Source organism: Stegodyphus dumicola, chromosome 2 (genome assembly GCF_044657685.1).
Source record: "Stegodyphus dumicola isolate Sdum_Otavi_A_Nest chromosome 2, ASM4465768v1".
In the NCBI taxonomy this organism is placed as follows: domain Eukaryota; kingdom Metazoa; phylum Arthropoda; class Arachnida; order Araneae; family Eresidae; genus Stegodyphus; species Stegodyphus dumicola.
The window spans coordinates 20,999,371-21,019,048 of record NC_140769.1 but is presented as its reverse complement, the minus strand read 5'-3'; the positions used below and the strand labels follow the sequence as shown (position 1 = coordinate 21,019,048).

At 31.5% G+C, this 19,678-nt stretch overlaps 1 protein-coding gene across 4 annotated transcripts in view; it reads right to left on the bottom strand.

Annotated features, from left to right (window-relative positions):
• Positions 1 to 19,678, bottom strand: part of LOC118205803 (CREB-binding protein-like) — a 173,740-nt gene that overhangs the window by 128,466 nt on the left and 25,596 nt on the right. For all 4 annotated transcript variants that reach the window (XM_085810520.1, XM_085810519.1, XM_085810517.1 and 1 more), the window contains one exon: positions 14,649 to 14,905. In XM_085810520.1, coding sequence (XP_085666646.1) covers positions 14,649 to 14,676 — 28 coding nt within the window. In that variant the 5' untranslated portion in view covers positions 14,677 to 14,905. The remainder of the gene's footprint in view (positions 1 to 14,648; positions 14,906 to 19,678) is intronic.

Here is a 19,678-nt window from a genome sequence, read left to right as displayed (position 1 = left end):
GAAATAAACTCTTTAGTATGGAATTCACTGAATTCGTTATTTGTATTTTGATAAAGCACCTTTATTATTTTAATTCAAATCTTTTCAGTTGAAATCTAGTGAATTTTAAACAAGTTCTAAGCAAGTTAAATTCATTTCAGATTTAAATTTTAAGGCAGACAAAAACTCTAATCTTGAAGAACTGCTCTAAAAAATTAAGGCTGCCAGCCAGAATTACAAATAAAAAAATATAAGACATTAATAAAATTTCTGCAGATTTTTTTTAAAATTTCATATTGTTTTGAAATCATATTGCAATAAATGTTTAATGTAGATACATTGGTGGCCAAAAATGTGACAGTCAATCTTAAAAAACATAATTCTTTGCTATCCTAAACTAAAACTACCATTGTTTGACATTAATATTAAAAACTGATTAGGGTTCTGGGGGCAATCTAAGAAGATTGATACTGATCCAAGTTTAGATAATCATGACAAATTTTTATATTTACTGCAGTCAATGGACAGAGGATAATCTACTGAGAAATTAATTAAAAGTTTTCCACTGAGGAGTAAAAAATGTAGCAAAGCTTTAAAGCAATCACAAGTGCATTACAGTAAAGAAGACTTCCTGGCAGAAGTGTATATTGAAAATTTACTTTCTGTAATCTTAGAGAAAAATTCAGGTAAAAAAATTTAATAAATCAACTAAAACAAAGAAATTATGACAGTCTGAAATATAAACCTTGCGCTTTAGAAATTCTAGCATTGCAAGAAATAAATATGCTGCAGTGTTGCATCCATTGGTCTAACCCATATGAATAATAACCCAATGAAACTCTTGACACATGGCAAAGTTTCAAAGTTCTTAACTGAAAGCGCAGAGAATTTGAACCAGATGAGAGAGACAGTGATCAAAATGATAGAGATTTCTCCTATCAAATGGGTTACTCTTATTTCTACTTGGCAAAACAAAGAAAGAAGAATGAGTGTCTAAGCTAGTAAATGTTTTGGAATAAATCAGCCGTCTTAAAGTTATAGCACAGAAGTTGCTGATTTTAAAAGTAGTCATAAATCTGCACCAGTTCCATTGGCATATTTTTTATTTCGACTATAAAAGAAAATTATTGTATATTTTGTTGGGGTTTTCATACATCAATTACTACTATAAAGCTAAAAAAAATGGCAGCAGAAGACAGACAAAATATTGCGCAGAATAGTCGAAGGTTTACTTTATTTAGATCAGAATCAGAGGATAGCTAAATAAATGCCAGAAAAAAAGTGCATCATGCGTTGTTTGCAAAAAAAAAAAAAAAAAAAAAAAAAAAAAAAATCATGAACTCTTGTGTAGAAATGTCTACATTGATAATAAACAGCAAGGTTGCTCTACTATTTCAAAAGAAGTAAGTAGTCAAATTAATCATAAAGATGAAACATGAGTCAATTTTCAAAGTCCCCAAATGTTCCACTTCAAACTTTAATGATAAGTCTAAAAAGGCATGGTTATAAATGTCAAGCATGTGTTATAACAGATTATGCTTAGCACTGATCGTATATTTCACACACTGTAACAAAAACGTATTTTGAAAATGGTAATAAAGAAAAGCTCAGTTACTCATTATTTAGTGGATTACCTACAGGTATAATAAAGCAGAATACTTTCACCATATTTATATCCAAAATCGATGGAAGCTATCTTTGCAATTTCAAGACTCTCAGTCAAGATGCTATTTGCAGTACTATGCCTCCAATCGTAATAGCGAATGGATAGATGAACTAGTAAAAAATGGTATTAGTCTTATTGATCAAAATTCTGATCCTATTGAAATCTTAATAGGGACTGTTATAGTGGGTAAATTAAAGACAAGAGGCTTTCAACTTTTAGCTTCAGGGCTTTCCACCAAAGAGAAAAAATCAGGTGACTGTAATGGATAAAGATAGCATATCGAAGATCTCGAATAACTCAACATTATGAGTAACATTAATGTTAAATAAGGAAGTCTTGATATCCTACTTATAGTCTCTTGATTTGGTAGGGATTTTAGAAACTTCTGAAAAGAAAAATCTATTACGGTTGCACGAAGTTGCAAAAGAACATTCCTTAAACACACAGTGACAATGAAGGTTGCTTTCAAATACTCACGATGGCTCGAAAACCATGTACCCTTGCAAGATAACTTTGGCTACTAAACATTTAAATAACACAGTCAAATGACTAAAACCGAAAAACCTTTATGAAGCTTATAAGGAAATACTAAAAAAGTATAAACAAGAGGGAATAGCAGAAGAGATCCAAAATAATGAAATTAAATTACCATGCCATTATTTACCTTATACATATCTTGTAAAAGAAAACACCACTACAAAAACTAAACCTGCTTTTGATGCTTCAGAGAATAAGAAAGGAGCACCTAGTCTTAATGACTGCATTGAAAACTGAATGAATCTTGTTGAATTAATTTATTCAATTCTTAATATATTTCACATGAAGCAAATTGAAATTACATATGATATCCACAAGGCAATTTTACAAATAAGCATCCATCTTAGAAATAAAGATTACCTGCAATATTTGTGCTATAGATCTGATGGATTATTAAATACTGATTATTAAATACTTTCAACATTATAGAGAGATTTTTCTTATTTCATGTAGCTCATTTTTGCTTGGCTTTGTGATTCATTATCATTTGGAATCCACTTTGAATGGAACAAGGGAAGAAACTTATAAGTATCCTTTGAAAATTGTAGTACAGCTGAAAAATAACTTTTATATGGATAACTGCTTGACTAACATCAGTAGCGATAAGGAACTTTGTCAATATATACAATTTGCTAATGATATATCAGGAAAGAGAAAATTTGCTCTCTGTGATTGGAAACCTATAAATCCTTTAGCTCAGGGGTTCTCAACCAGTGGTACACGTACCACTGGTGGTACACAAGAGAAATATAGGTGGTATGCAAAAATGTAAAGTATTTTTAACTATTAAATTCAAAAATTAGAAACCCAACATTCTGATTGAATTTTTTCTTTAACTCTCGTAAATTCATGCGATCTGAGCTTTTTCAAGAGTGGTGGTGGTAGTAGTACTTTGTAGTGGTGGTACTAAAGGTTTTCAATTTTTGTTTAGATGATACACGTTAGTCAAAAATTTGAGAACCGCTGCTTAGATGAATCTTTTAATCCAGCCAATCTACTAGGAATATGTTGGTAACATAAAAGCAATATGCTTATGTACTTTCACCATTGAGGAAATGCCCGAAAAGACAACAAGCGATTAATTTTAGCCCCGCTCACAAAATATTTGATCCTCCTAGAACATCTTCTCCAGTTACCTTACTCCCTAAGCTTTTGTTTCAGTGCTTGTAGAAAGGAAAACAATCTTGGGATCAAGCATTGATACAGAAACCAAGTCTGAATTTTGCAAGTGGTTACCGTATTTGACGACATATAAGACGTACTTTTTTTCCTAAATTTGATCTCAAAAAAGTTGCCTGCGTCTTATACGTGAAGGACACAGGTTATCTTTCAATACTGAATGCTATTTTTAGCCTGGATAAAGGTCTAGACACACATAACTTTTTCTACATCTGCCATAATTATTTTGCACATGCGTGAAATATCTGTCACCAAAAAGCGCCAAAGCTTAAAGCTGATGTCAAAGTTTGAACAGGTTTGACGGTCACATTTCGTCTATGGAGCCTTTCCTTCTTTACATAAACTTTCTGTGACTCGGCCGACACACGTGTCGGTATCGGTGCTACTCTGTATAAATGTGTTGGTATCGGTGCTTAAAACTATTTGTTTTAAAAAAATACCCTGGAAAATATGACTAAAGGAAACAAGAGATTAAGCTATACAATTCAGTATAAACTAGGAGTGTTAAACCATGCCAAAGTGCATGGAAACAGAGCAGCAGCAAGGCATTTCGGTCCACCACCTACCGAAAAAATGATACATACTTGGCAACTGCAGGAAGATCAACTGAAGACTGCTAAAAAACAAAAACATAACCTTCGATGCCCAGCTCCATCTTGGCCTGAACTTGAAAATGCCGTAAAAATGTGGGTGATAGATAAGAAGAAAATTGGATAAGTGTTTCAACCAAAATGATAATCAAAGAGGCCAAAGGATTTGCAGAAAAACATATGGGAATCAAAACTTTTCAGGGTCTGAGGGCTGGTGCTACAGGTTCATGAAAAGGCAAGGCTTATCAATGTGCACAAAAACAACTATTGTACAGAAAATGCCAGCAGATTATGAAGAAAAAATACTAGCATTTTATAGGTTTGTTATAAATGAACGCAAGAAAACTTCTTTTAAGCTCGGTCAAATAGGAAATATGGATGAAATTCCACTCACATTTGATGTACTATTCAACAAAACTGTGAGTATTAAAGGGTCTAAATCAATAATCATAAAAACCACAGGTCATAAAAAAACCCAATATATGGTAGTTCTAACATGTTGTGTTGATGGCACAAAACTACCGCCATTTTTCATATTCAAAAGAAAAACTTATCTGAAAGAAAAACTTCCAACGGGTGTAATTGTTCATGTTCATCCGAAAGGCTGGATGGACGAAGCTGGAATGAAACTGTGGTTACAGAACGTATGGGCGAGGCGACCTGGTGGACTCTTAAGAAAACCCTCTCTTTTGGTTTTGGATCAGTTTAGCGCCCATAGAACTGAAACCATAAAGAATAAAGCGAGAGAATTAAAAACCCAGATATCTGTCATTCCTGGTGGACTGACTAGCCAATTGCAGCCTTTAGATGTATCGGTGAATAAGCCATTTAATGAAAAAGTGCGAGAATGATGGAACAAGTGGATAGGAGAGCCACATCACGCCCTCACACCCTCAGGTAGAATGAAGCAGTCCTCTATTTCACAAGTGTGCGAGTGAGTAAAAAGATCTTGGGAGGACGTAAAGGCTGAAGTAATTGTTAAGTCCTTTAAGAAGTGCGGAATCAGTAATGCTCTTGACGGAATAGAAGACGACATATTATTCGAAGAAGGTCATACTAGAGATGACAGAAACAGTAGTGATGACGATATTCTCGTTTTCGATGATGATGATAGTGAAAAGGATTTTTATGGTTTGAAACTGATTAAAGTCTAATTTCATGATAGGCAACGTTTTCCTTGAATCTGTGTTTTTTGTTGTTTCTGCTTTATTTTGTATTATGCTTGATTGCTTGCCATTCATTTATTCATTATTGAAATTTAAATATCATGTTCAAAATAGCTTGCCAATTGTTAATTTTCCTTAATAAAAATGTGTTTGGTAATTGCATTAAATTATTGTTTATTTGGCTTTTACGAAACATGAGGCCTAAAAGAAACCACATTTTAAATTATTGTGGTACCATGCTATCGCGCGAACTATTGAAACTTTTATTCCTTGTGTGTGGCCTTCTAAATAAGGGTGTGTCTTATATGCCAGGGCATCTTATATGCTGTCAAATATGGTAAATACCTTAAACCACTTGCAAAAGTTGAAAATACTGAGATGGATACACATAGGCATTCAAGCAGAGCCTATTTCTGTACATTTCTTTTGTGGAGCAAGTAAAACTGCATATTCCGCTGTAGCTTGTGTTCATGTTGAAACTAAAAATTCTGTTCATGTTCACTTGTTACAAGCTAAAGTGAGAGCAGCTGTCTGTGAGATGTGACAGACTTCAATAACATGGTTAGAACTACTTGAAACTGCGATTTCAACATGTCTTGCTGCAAATAAATATTTCGAAAGAATTTACACCACATGAAGCTTATTTATGAACCAATTCCTACCATACTAGCATGGATACAGCTTGATGGGGATGTATTTGTTCATAATGATGTATAAAAAAATATACAGTTAATTCCTAAAGAATTTTGAAGCCATGTTCCAAAAATATTAAATCCAGCCGATTTGCCCAGCAGAGATTTTTATGCTTGATACTTAGTGGAATCAAAATATTGGAAGGGACTCCACTGGCTTTATTCACCACCAGGATAGTGGACATGGCATGATTTTACAAGTGACAAAGAAGAAATTGCCAAAGAAATTAAGAAGAATATAACTTCATCTATGAATAATGTCGATGCCTATGATTTTTTAAATATCCATCTTTCAAGCTATAGAAAAATTGCTAGAGTGATCATTTGTAAATAATTATAAAAAGAAGATACAAGAGAAAGGTGAACTTACTGCCATTGAATTAAATGATGCAGAAAAAGCAATTATCCATTCTAGTCAAATCAGTATTTTCAGCGGAATAAATGATAAAAGGCAAACCCTTTTGTTGCAGGTGATGTAATATATTTTAAAAGTGAAATATTTCAAAGAGATGACACATTCAAACTCCAGTGATTTTACCAAGCAACTACCCCATTGTCATAGTTTTGATAATGGAAGAACATAAGAAAAAAAGGATATGCTGGGGCTTCTCAAATCTTGAATTCACTAAAAGAAAAATATTGGATTTTATCTGGGCAAAGTCTCTTATATGGACTTGCGCTGTTTATAAATGCTATTCTGCCAAAAATGTGAATCCTCCATCACCACCATTGCCAGCACATCAAGTGAAAGGTGCTGCTACTTTCCAAATTATGGGAATTGATTTTGCAGGTAATTTAATTGTTACAGAGAAAATGAAAGTGTGGATTTGTCTTTTTAACGTGCACAATGTATCATAGTGTTCACCTAGAACTCGTAACTTCATTATCAGCAGAATCATTTTAATTTTATATTCTCACTATTATATTTTTATTTTTTGCACAGCAATAATATTTTACATTTTTTCCATTTTCAATGCTTTGTATTTTCTTATTCTACTCGTATTCCTCACTACCTATATACGTAATTTAAATGTCAGGATTTTTTAAAACTTTTTATTATTATATTTTTGAATAAGTTCAATTAATTTTTACAGTGCAAAGTGGGAAGATGCTAAATATCAATGTATTATGCTAGCATCTGTATCTCCAAGGCATAATAATTATTTTTCATATTAAAGATTTTTTGTGACAACAGCAACATATTGCTCGAGAGATGTTAATTAAGTTTAGAATTTTAATAAGAGAATAAGCATGCCTTCTTTGATTTATGTGCATGAGCATTTTATTAAGTTCTTATAAGAGTTTATTTTGATTTGGGAGTTGATTCAATGAAAGAAGGCTTTTTGGAACATATTTATCTATATAACACACATATTTTATTAATGTTTCCAGATCAGAGCTTAAAGTATGTGCAAGAAGAGCCATTTCAAATGTGAAATAGTAGTAACTTAATAACCACTGTAGTCACTATGATGTTGAATGCAAGCATGCAAATGTATTGTGTTTTACAAGTGCTGTATGTCATTTTGTTGGATGGAATTCCATGACTGTTGCACGTGGTCAGTCAAATCAACAACAGTTTGTACTGGTTGTGAATGATGCAAAGTTTGTCATCCAATCATGTCTTACATCTGTTCAATGGACGAAAGATCAGGTGATCTCCCTGACCAAGGCAACAAGTTCCAACTTTGCAGAGTACATTGGGTGATAGCAGCAGTATGAGAATAAGCATTATCCTGTTTCAAAATGCCCCCTGGAATATTACTCAAGAATAGCAGCACAACCGGTGCAATCACCAGTTTGACGTACGAATTTGTTGTGAAAATGTATGGGAAAATGGCAAAAGAGCTCTTCCTGTCATAGGAAATTGCTAACCAGACCATCATTCCTGCTGTAGATCTAATGTATTTATATCACAGGCAGCTTGACTCCAAACGCTCACCTGGCCAACCAACATACAGCCATCACTGGCATCAGTACAGAAATGGCTCTCATCTAAGAACACAACAGATCTCTGTTCCAGCCTTCAGAGTTCTAGCTTGACATCAGCCATAGATGGCAATGATGTGAAGTTAATGATATGGCAACTACAGAGCATTTGACTAGGAGCTGTTTCTGAAATAATTGATTTTATAGTTCACTGTGTCACTCTGGTGCCAGCAAAAGCTCGAACGTCTGCTACAGATACATTGCTACACATCACCTGTGCAACAAATGTGGTGGTCATCCATTTGAGTGGTGCTTGAATGCTATGAATATGGTGCTATGTTAATGGCTGGATCCCAACCTTGAGCAATGCTTTCCTTTGATCACTGCAGCCAAAAAACATGCACAACTAATTCATCCATGTCAAGTCTTTCTGCAATATCATGAAAAGAAAATCTCCCTTCTTGTAGCACTATTACATAGCCTTGTTAAAACTCGTTAAGTGGCTGATACTTCCATTTTCACCTTCTTAAAGGCATTCTTGACACAAATCTTGTTTACAACACCTAATGCAGAGATTAAATTATTAGCATTTTCATAGTGGTGATACTAGAGCCAGCAAAAGCTCGAATGTCTGCTACAGATACTTATTCATATAGCATGAAATTTGAATAAACATCATCTTTTAGATGTGCAAACATGCCTCCCAAATTCTGTTTATCTAGTACAACTCTTTCTTGGTATTGGGATTTCATTTCCCATCAGTATATATTTGGATATATTGTAGATTAATGTAAAAAAGTTTTCTTGTACAAATATGTTGGCAAAAGGAAGCAAAATATGAGTAACTCATTTTGATAAGTTCACATACTTTTCTAGCAAACTTATCCAAAATTTATTTAAGGATAATTCTTTAAATTTTTGTTTTATGCTAGAATCGATTATCAAATCTCTTAATTTTTTAAAAATCTACTGAGCTAGCCAAACATTTATTAAAAGATTTTGAACCCACGAAGTTGTGAGAAACTTCCACCTCCTTCTTTGCCAGTGTAAGAAACGATGATCAATGATTAGCTGCGAGTCATGCAAATGTAATATTTAACTGTAAACTTTACTATAAATTTTTAAACTTTCTTCATTTAAAAAGTGATCTAAGCTAGAAGAACAATCAAATTTATCTTTTAGTGAAGATATTCAAAATATCAACTTTCAAACAAATGATACAATTTTATTCATTACGTTGAAAGCGGAAATATTTTTTCCACGTAAAGATATTTTTATTCCATTACATTTAATAAATATATCTCCTAAATATGCAATAATCATTAACCATGTACAATATATATATATATATATATATATACTTAATACTCTTGTATATCTTCATCATAGTGATAAGCTGCAAAATTCATTTTTTAAAGCAATAATTTTAATGTAAAAAATTATACTTATTAGTTAGCATTAGTAAAAGCTTTATATTTATAGATTCAAAAAGAAGATAAAACTAAGAAAAGTAAAAAGTCCAAAGAAAACTAGCATTTTTAAAATACCAGAGTGACGCTGAAACACTTCTTTATATCTGTACCCAAAAGACCACAAACAAAATTGCATTCTGCATGCATTTCATTAGCAAAGTAAGTCACATGTTGTCATGCTACATTACAAAATTTATTGCATGCATGATTTAAACCACTTTGGCTTATGTTTTCTCTTCAAATTTCTTTTATTTAAATAGTATTAAATACATAAAAATGTTTTATTGTTCTCTAACCTTCATTTTATAGTTTTTCGTGGAGCACCAATGTTCCATGGAAAAGAGTTTGGTCTGCTCCATTATTTCAGGTTTGAGGTAATCATGAATGTGCTGGTTTCTAATAAACTATGGGCCATAAAGGATTATACAATGTGTCTATATAAGTTCTTATTTGGCCTTTATTTTTTAAACTATTGGCCATAAACATATACTTTCAATTATATAAATGTTCTATGTGACAAAAATATTCCCTTTGCAAATTTTTAAATTTCAAAAATTTAATTTTGTAAAAATTATAAAAAAATCTAAGTTTTTATACGTTCTTTCAATCTCTATACTTATATTTAGGAAACGAAAATGTTATACTCATTATAAAAGTCACAATATAACTCCCATACAATTAAAATTTAATAAGTTATTTAGTTTTCATCATCATATTCAGGGGACATACACAAACTGAACAGCAGTTTGCTCTTGAAAAGTGAAGTGCAAGTTACTTAACTAAAAATAAACTATTGGTTTATGAAAAGATTTCTGATGCTAACAGACTATGTGACAAGCATTTCTATGCATGTTATTGAGAAAAGTACTGATTTACAACGTTTTACAAACAAGAGATCTTATTCATAATATCTTACAGATTTCTTGTTCTAGAAAACATTGAAACACTGGCAGGTTTCAGTATTGTCATACTGCCATCAAGTAGCCATATTTTATTTGCATAAATTAAAGACATTTCTAGTTTATTATTTTTGGCATGCTTTTAAAACACTGTATGAGAACATAAATAATGTATATTTAACATTTCAAAGCTTAGGAATTATCTGCATGAAAAATCTTTTGGCATACAGATTGCAATAAAATGGTAAATTAAAAAGCATTATAAACTAGTAAATCACAAAAGAACATCACTGAAATGTATTTAAGGGGGGGGAATCAACTTCAAATTATGATCCAATGCCTCAAACTAAATAGATACAGTCAAAAGTCTTTAATCTGGACTCGTCGGGACTTCAGCGATTCCACATTATCAGTTTTTCCGGATTATAGATCATCAGTTTACATCTGGTAAGATGGCATGCAGAAATTATAAAATTAAAAATATGAAACTGTAATTTATGAAATAAAGAGCAATTATGATCTAAAGGATATCAAAATTTACAAAAAAAAGCTTAATATTTATTTGTTTACTTTATTAAACATTTCTTCGCGCATACGTAAAGCATACATTACGCGTAGTCGAAATTAGGAAATTGTAACCAGAAAACTATTTGATGTGTATTTGTGATATTTATAATGACAAGGAATTTGATTTAAATCATATTAAAAATGGAGTACATCGAGATGAAATACTACATTTAGTAAGGAATTATAAGCAGAATAAAATAAAAACATCTGCTCTGAAGATAAGAATAGTGCTGACAGATCAACTTCCAGTTCATTGTGCGCTGCGATGTTTAGTGAATTTAATTGATTAAAAAATTAGTGAATTTAATTGGGTGCTTTTGCTATAGCCTGCTTACTCCCCAGATATTGCCCCAAGTGATTTTCACTTATTTCGTGCCTTACAAAATTTTTTCTTGGGAAAAAAATTAAATTCTAAACAGAATGTACACAATGAACTTTCAAGATTGTTTGCATCAAAACCAGAGTACTTCTTCAGCCATGGCATAAAAAAGCTGCCTGTAAGATGGCGAGACATTGTAGATAATGGAAAAAAATATATAATTGATTAAAATGTTAAATTGTGTTTTTTTACATTATTTAAAAATTTACCAAAAAATGCACACAAATTTATGGACTGACCCAATACATTTCTACAACTAATGGCTATGAAAACAAAAGCTAAGTAAGGTGGTGTATATTATATGTCAGTGGTGTCAAAATCGAAGTGCACGCAAGCCAAATGCACTATTCAAAGCAGCCAACAGGCCTTTTTTTCTTTTAAATAAAATAAAAAGTTTCTAAGAGAATCAAAAAAATGTTAAATAAATTCTGAATTTCACTTATTAAACATTTATGAAAACTTACACAAATAAGAATAATATTTACAAAAAGGGGGAAAAGGAATTTTTCTGGTATGCACCTACAATGCCTTTTAACAGGCTTCTTGTAAACAATTTCTAGTTATAAGAATAGTTTATAGATGGCAAACACATGCATGGATGGCATGTGATGGCCAGATTACTACACACACATGGCATGTCATGTGATAGCCAGAAAATCATAATCATCTTCGTAAGTGGTACAAGGAAAAAAATTCAAATTCATACAGTCAAAAGTCTTTAATCCGGACGTCCATAATCTGGAATGATCTATAATCCGGACCTCAAAGCTACAAACTTTCTGTGCATGTGTAAACGCATTATGCGTTTACACATATACAGTCAAAAGTCGTTAATCCGGACTCGTCGGGACTTCGGCGATTCCGGATTATCGATTTTTCCGGATTATAGATCATCAGTTTAAATCTGGTAAAATGGCATGCAGAAATTATAAAATTAAAAATATGAAACCGTAATTTACGAAATAAAGAACAATTATGATCTAAAGGGTATCAAAATTTACAAAAAAAAGCTTAATATTTATTTGTTTACTTTATTAAACATTTCTTTCAATGTAAGTTGTTTAAGTTGCTTCGTTTTTTATGTGATAATACATTCTCTTTAATTCTATAAACAGATATAATTTCTTGTTCAGTTACAAAGTTCCGCTGTTCCAGTCCTATAATTGCTGTGTCGAGAATACCGACTAATTTGTCAATCGAAATTTTTTCGTTTTCAATAACGTCTGTCAGTTTCTTCGCTATAGGAAGCGAATTATAATGACGAAGCATTTGATTTAAATCATATCAAAGACGAGATGAAATACTACATTGAGTAAGCAATTATAAGACAAATAAAATAAAAACACCTGCCCTTAAGATAAGGATAGTGCTGACAGATCAACTTCCAATTCATTGCATGCCGCGGCGTTAAAGATAAACAAACGTTAAAGTTTAGATAAACAAAGGATATACCTATATCCATTTTTTGCAGCAATTCCACTTTTTGTTTAATGGACTCCGAAAGATACTTTCGCTTTGTATATCCTTTACATATTAGTAAACATATATCGGAAATTCTATTTGACATAATCGAAAGTTCAAGCTTACTTTTATAAAATTGCTCTAACAGTCTGCAAAAAATAATAATCCGGATCCAGTTCGAAGATTAAGGAACAACGCAATCTGCAACATTAACTGAAATAGATAATTAGATAATTTTAGCTTAGCTTATCCCGTCTGTTATACATTAAACGCGCACACGCAAATTCGCAGCGGTAAAGGTCTTGCGTGCATGCGTCAACGCAACGCATGTGCAGAAAGTTTGTAGCTTTGAGGTCCGGATTATAGATCATTCCGGATTATGGGTGTCCAAATTAACGACTTTTGACTGTAATACCTTTACGCATGCGCATTTAATGTATAACGAAGGGTATAAGCTAAGCTAAAATTATCTAATTATCTATTTCAGTTAATGTTGCAGATTGCATTGTTCCATAATCTTCTAATTGGATCCAGCTTATTTTTTGCAGACTGTTAGAGCAATTTTATAAAAGTAAGCTTGAACTCTCGATCATGTCAAAAAGAATTTCCTATTCTGGAGCTGCCAAAGGATCTACAAAGCAAAAGCATGTTTCGATGTCCATCAAACAAAAAGTGGAATTGCTGCAAAAAATGGATAAAGGCATATCCTTTGATTATCTAACCATTCCAAAATATGTTTATCAATTTCACGCTGCTCTGCGGGGGGAGGGGGGGACGTCGCAGCACGCAATGAACTGGAAGTTGATCTGTCAGCACTATCCTTATCTTCAGGGCAGATGTTTTTATTTTATTCTGCTTATAATTCCTTACTAAATGTAGTATTTCATCTTGATGTACTCAGTCTTTGATATGGTTTAAATCAAATTCCTCGTCATTACAAATATCACGAATATACATCAAACAGTTTTCTGTTTGCAATTTTCTTATTTCAACTATGCATAATGTATGCTTTACGCATGCGCGCGTTGAAAGAAATGTTTAATAAAGTAAACAAATAAATATTAAGCTTTTTTTTCGTAAATTTTGATACCCTTTAGATCATAATTGCTCTTTATTTCATAAATTACAGTTTCATATTTTTAATTTTATAATTTCTGCATGCCATCTTACCAGATTTAAACTGATGATCTATAATCCGGAAAAACCGATAATCCGGAATTGCCGAAGTCCCGACGAATCCAGATTAAAGACTTTTGACTGTATTTATTCTCTATCTAAATTCTAAAGTTTGGTACCTATAAAAAGTTTCTTTTGATTATACTTTGCCATTCAAACATACGGACAGGTAAATATTAAATTTTCAGATGAAATTTATTCAAGTACAGATTGACACTTGATGGGGCTTCAATACTGATAACGTTTGGAAATCTTGGAAAAAAATTACTAAATACTATTTTCATCAGAGATTCTATATACTCATTGGTCAACAAGATGCCTTTTTTTATTAAATTTTAGCTGCGAAAAAAATCTCTTTACATATAAAGATACTCCCTAAAAAAGTGATTATTCTTATTAGATCCTGAGATTATTTAGCTTTTGATAAGCATAAATAAAAGTTAACTTCAGACCTTTAAATAAGATCACGCCACAATGAAAATAATCAGTTCCATTTTTAGATTTCCTGGTGCTTTATTCACACTTGTTTATAATAGTGACGATAATTGGACTCCAAATCATTAAAATCTTTAAATCTTTCTTCAAATCATTGTCATATTAATGCTACAGTATTCACAACAAACACATAATTGAAATTTATTTGTAGGACATGTAAACTTTTAGCCAAGTTGCAGTTTGGAACCAGTGCTATAAGGAGTTCTTAATTTTAAAAGAAATGTTTTTATTAAAATCTTGCAGGCTAAGATATTTTTTAGATACATTAACTAAATGGTCAGAGTAATAAAGTGTTCATTTTCTAGATTTCATTGAATTATTTTAATTTTTTCAATTTCTATAATTAAAATATTTAATCTATAACAAAGTACTGAATTTTTAATATATCAAAATACAGAGTTACAAATATGAAAATTTATTTATATAATTTTACTAAATAAACACAAGTAAATAATTCTTACGTGTTTTGTACAACTTTTCCATTTCCATCCTGAGTAATTCCCTCGAAAAGATCCTTCACTACAGCTCCTATGTCCAGTTACCACAGGATACAATGGTTTAACAAACATTCTAGTAGGAGTTTGAAGTGGTGAGTGTAGATTTCCAGACATATTAAATTGTCTTAGGGATTGGTTTATAACAGTTTGCAAGTGGTTCTTATCTAATAATATGATGTGATGTTCAAACATTTCAGAAAGTTGGCAAATTTCTGCTCTCACTAAAAAACACAAATTTCAAAAATACATGAAAATTCAAAGCATTTTTGATCAGTTATTAAGGATTTAAAACAAACTTAAAATTAGCAGCTCTTTCATATTACATTTAAAGTGAAAATATTAAATTTCATTAAGAACTGAAATTCTACTAACCACAAATAGCAATAAGTCACAGTTCACTTAAGTTAATATACATTACAAGATTTATAGTTGCAAGACTTAGACACAAAACACAATATTCTCAATTTTCATGATGAACTTTTAGCTGTTTAATTGTTTTCTAACACAGAGCTAGTATTTACATTATTAATACCAGCATCAAATTTATATCATACAACAGTAAACTCTTTTTATACAATCTCAGGAATAAGACCTGGATTTGCTTAATACACCTAAAAAAGAACTGCATGTTCATGTGGAGTGGCATATTTTAAAATGGTAACATTAGGTATAGATTATTGGGCAATGAACTTTATTATTTATGTCATATTACAATTTATGTCATTAGAATGATTTAACCCTTTCTGGCATGCTAAAGTTGGAATTTCAAAAAAAAAGGTAGGCAGTCTAATTAGGCCTAGAGGAGTACACAAGTAAAATTTTGTAAAGATAGCACTTATCGTTTTAATTCTGTGGGTGTGCCCAAAGCGGGCACACTGATTGAACAGAGCTTCGAAAAAAGTGCTGAAACGAGCATTGCTGGGAAGCGCGTAAAAGAGCAAGAGATTTTGCCTACAATTACAAAACAGTAGATTCTGAATACCGTAGCAGATTTAGCATTACCTAGGGTGTGCCACGGGGAGACCTGCTACTCTCCACCCCCCTAAAAGGCTCTTTTTTGGTTATATGATGATTACATGCACATGAATGGGAAAAAACATAAGTGCAGAACTTAAGATGTCCCACCTGGGAACAATTCTGCCAGAAAAAAATGAAGGATTATAAAAAGCAAAAAGATAAGTGAAAATTTTCTTTGTTTGCTCATTAAGAATTGAGTTCAATTTATATCATGTTGTTCAAATTTGCTTTTCTCTAGTGAGAACAAGTATTAAATGTTGTTAAAAGTAAGAATTTCAAATTCACAAGTTGCGAGAAATTAAATTGAAAATATATTTTAATCAGAAAGACTCCAAATTTCAATGAAAATCGTTGTAAAGTTGAACTTGAATTATAGGAAAAGATTGCTAATTATGTACAGCAACTGTGTAACTTGAGATGTAAAATCAATTTAAAATTTTATGTGTTCAATGTGGAAAAAAATGTTTATGCTGAAAGTAAAATTTTAAATGCCGATTGTAAAAGTGCTTTTTAAAGCAGTTTGTGTAAACATAAGACTTTTTAAATGAACGATTGGAGAGAAAGTATAGAATGAATGTATGTTAAAAGTTAGGCTCTCCAGACAACACTTAAAGTTTAAATCAAGTTAACACAATATCGACATGCTCAGTTCATATCAGAACAAATTTTTGGAGAGCAGGGGGGGAAGGAGTTAAATGTGTGTGAATGAAATATGTTTGAGGTCCAAATAAATGCAATAAAATGTAATTGGAAGATTTTTTCTTACAAACAAGTACTATTGCTCTTTCCTTCCAGATATTTTGGAAAAACCAAAGTATGTAACAGAATGATGTCAAGATGAAGATGTATATATTGAGCACGTATTTTGCAAAAAAAAATAATTTTAATTTATCTTAGATTTAACCTAGCTTTATATCGTTTGTAAAGTTGGCCCTGCAAGAACGTCAAAACATTGATAATAAGATTGAATTAAGAAAGCAAAAGTATTAGAAGTTTAACTGTGAAGTGTTAGAAAGTTTCTTGGAATTTAAACTCTGTCCAAGGTCGTTGTGAGACCTTTTTTCTTCCAAGCACTTAAATCCTAAGGAGAAAGATGTAAGGCATATCCTAAGTTTATGACAGTTATCTTTTAGTTCTACTCACCTTTCCTATCTCTTCTAATTTCAGCTTACAAATCCTTGCCAGAATGAGTTTTTAGAATCACGTTAAATGCAAATTAGTAGAAGAGAGTATTTAAGTTGAAATTCCACTGACTTCGACAGAGAGAATTAGATTTCCTGAATAGTGTGCGTTTGCCATTTGACTACATCTCTCTTAAGCTGTTACTACACTCGGCAGTATTACATGATCTTGATAGCTTTGCTAGTTAATTTAACAGTACGGACCAACTAGTTTAGAAATTGTGTTAGCTTTGGCTAAATCTCTTTAGTTAGTCATTAGTTAAGTTCTTATTTCTTACATTTTTTGAGTTTAAGCCCAAGTGAACGCTTTGTTGTACGTCCTGAGAAAGGGGCATCTGTTAATCATTATTTTGAGCAATAAAGGGTAATTAACCCTTCTTAAGCCTACGTTTCTGTTTTTGGACTTAAGTGATTATTTGCTTAGTAGTTCACTAGGTTCGTCAATACTTAGTTAACAGATAAAAGGGAGGAACCCTACAACTAATAGTAACGATAGTAAAAAAAAAAAGAGGCTCCTAAATGTTTAAGTATATATGGTGTATTATTTAGTATATACCTATAGAAATGTCACTACTCAGTAAGAAATGTATGATAAAAGTATTCTTTTGTTTTTCACTTTCTGACATTATATTTTAGTCAATAAAATGTAAACAGTTTTTTTCTCTTCGAATATGGATTAATTGGCAACATCATGTGAAAAAAATGAAATGTGCTAAATAAAAATTCTTAACATAGAATTTTTCTTTGATATTGACCAGTGGGAGTGAAAATGGCAAGAATGATGACAGCAATATAAATCCTAGTAATTATGAAAATAAAACTGTAATTTGAGACTGGAATGGAGACACTGTAAAACAACTCCACTTTAGAAACTTTTTTAGGAGGGTAAGCAATATTTCTTTGTGTAATTTATTTCAAGCAACTTGAAAATCACACCTCAAAAATTCTTTATACATTATTTTGATGAGGTAGGATGGAAATACTTCTGAGTGAAATAAATACTTCTAATATTATATAAAGCTCTAAGAACAACAAGAATATAAACTGAAAATGTAGATGAACTGATAAAATAATACTGATAAACTGATAAATCATTGATAAAAAGTATACATTTATTGCCTTAGGCTGCTATCACATACCTATTTGCTTTGGACAAATAACTGTTTCAACCAATTTTTCTATATGCTCTGAAAGAAAGATGCAGGATTGTTTCCTGCCTTTCACAAAAAAAAGTTTAATTTGTTTGTTTTCAACAGCAAATCAGCATCGAATTCCCTATCATCAACTGTCATTTGTAATGGAGAATTAGTTTCCCCTTTAATCCCAAAGTTATTCATCACGATTGGCTGTTTTATATCATGTGGCAAAGCAGAAAAATTGTTCTAAAGAGTTGTTCTTTCAAAATGTTTCGAGTTGCCTTTAATATTTTAATGCCACAAATAAAAAAGCACTCTGTTAAGGAATAATAGTCCAAGGAACCTATGACTTCCAAGTACATAACAAGAGATAAATTTGTTCGAATTTTACAATATACACATTTCATTGAAAATGATGTACACAATTTGAAAAAGATTGATTGTGGAAAATTTGAAAAGTATTTGATAATTTTAACAATATATTTATAAACTGGTTCATTCATTCCAAATATTACAGAATGATGAATCATAATTTTCAAAATAAGGTTATTCAAGTAACACACGCAATTAAAGAGGCATAGATTTGATATAAAACTGTATTTCCTTATGAAACTGAAGTAACATTACAAGTTTTGATTTATATGAAACTTATCTGACAAAACAACAGAAAATAATCTGAAAGGAATTTTTGATGCAATAAAAGAAAAACTTACATAACTTTAGAGAGTTAAAGAATACCTATTATACATGGGCAACTATTATACTGTAAGGATTTTAAGTTTTACTAACATTTATTTTATTTTAAAACTTTACCATCATCTCTTATTTTCCACTTATTTTATCTGGCCAAAATAAAAGTGTTAATATGTTTATGCAAATTGTCCTTGCTAACGCTTAAATATTTAAGTTGTGGCTTTTTGCCAAGAACAGAGTTAGATGGGGAGAGAATGAGCCTCCTTGCTACTATACTTCACATGAACTTGAAATCAGTTGCTGTCTCCCTTTAAGGCCAGAGGTTTTAGTCCTCTTGAAAGCTAAAGATGTATTGTAGTTTTCCACAGTTTGCATACTACATACGTAATAATTTAAAAGGCCAGTCTTTGTGTTAGTCATTTGTGTAAAGCACTCAAAATTAAATCTTATTTTAAATTTAATTAGTTAGTAGTTTTTATATTTTTACGTTCAGTCCACAAGTGGTTGGTTTTTGCATCCGAAGTGCAGGAGCACCTGTAATATCGTGGAAAATAAAGGATAATTAAAACCTTCTCATCTTGTCAGCTCTTCTACACTCCATAAGACATAGTTTATAGTCAAACTCACTATCTAATCAGGACACGTCATACTCGTATTACCAAGCAGATTAGGAGGAATAGTAGTCCTACAAGTTAATAATAAATACAAAACAGATCACATTCAAAGAAAAGTATTTTCTCACATGGTTCATTCTATTATACTTCACATTTACAATTTTTGCAATGTAAAATAGAAACAAACTGTCATTTCAGCAATTTATGAAAGATGTTGTAATAAAAGCATTAGAAAATGTGGTATACTAACAGCTATTAGATTTGACAGAAATAGCAACACAAATCCAGATTACATTTCAGCAATTAATTATATGAAATGTCATTTCTTACAACTTTTCAACCATTAAGACAAG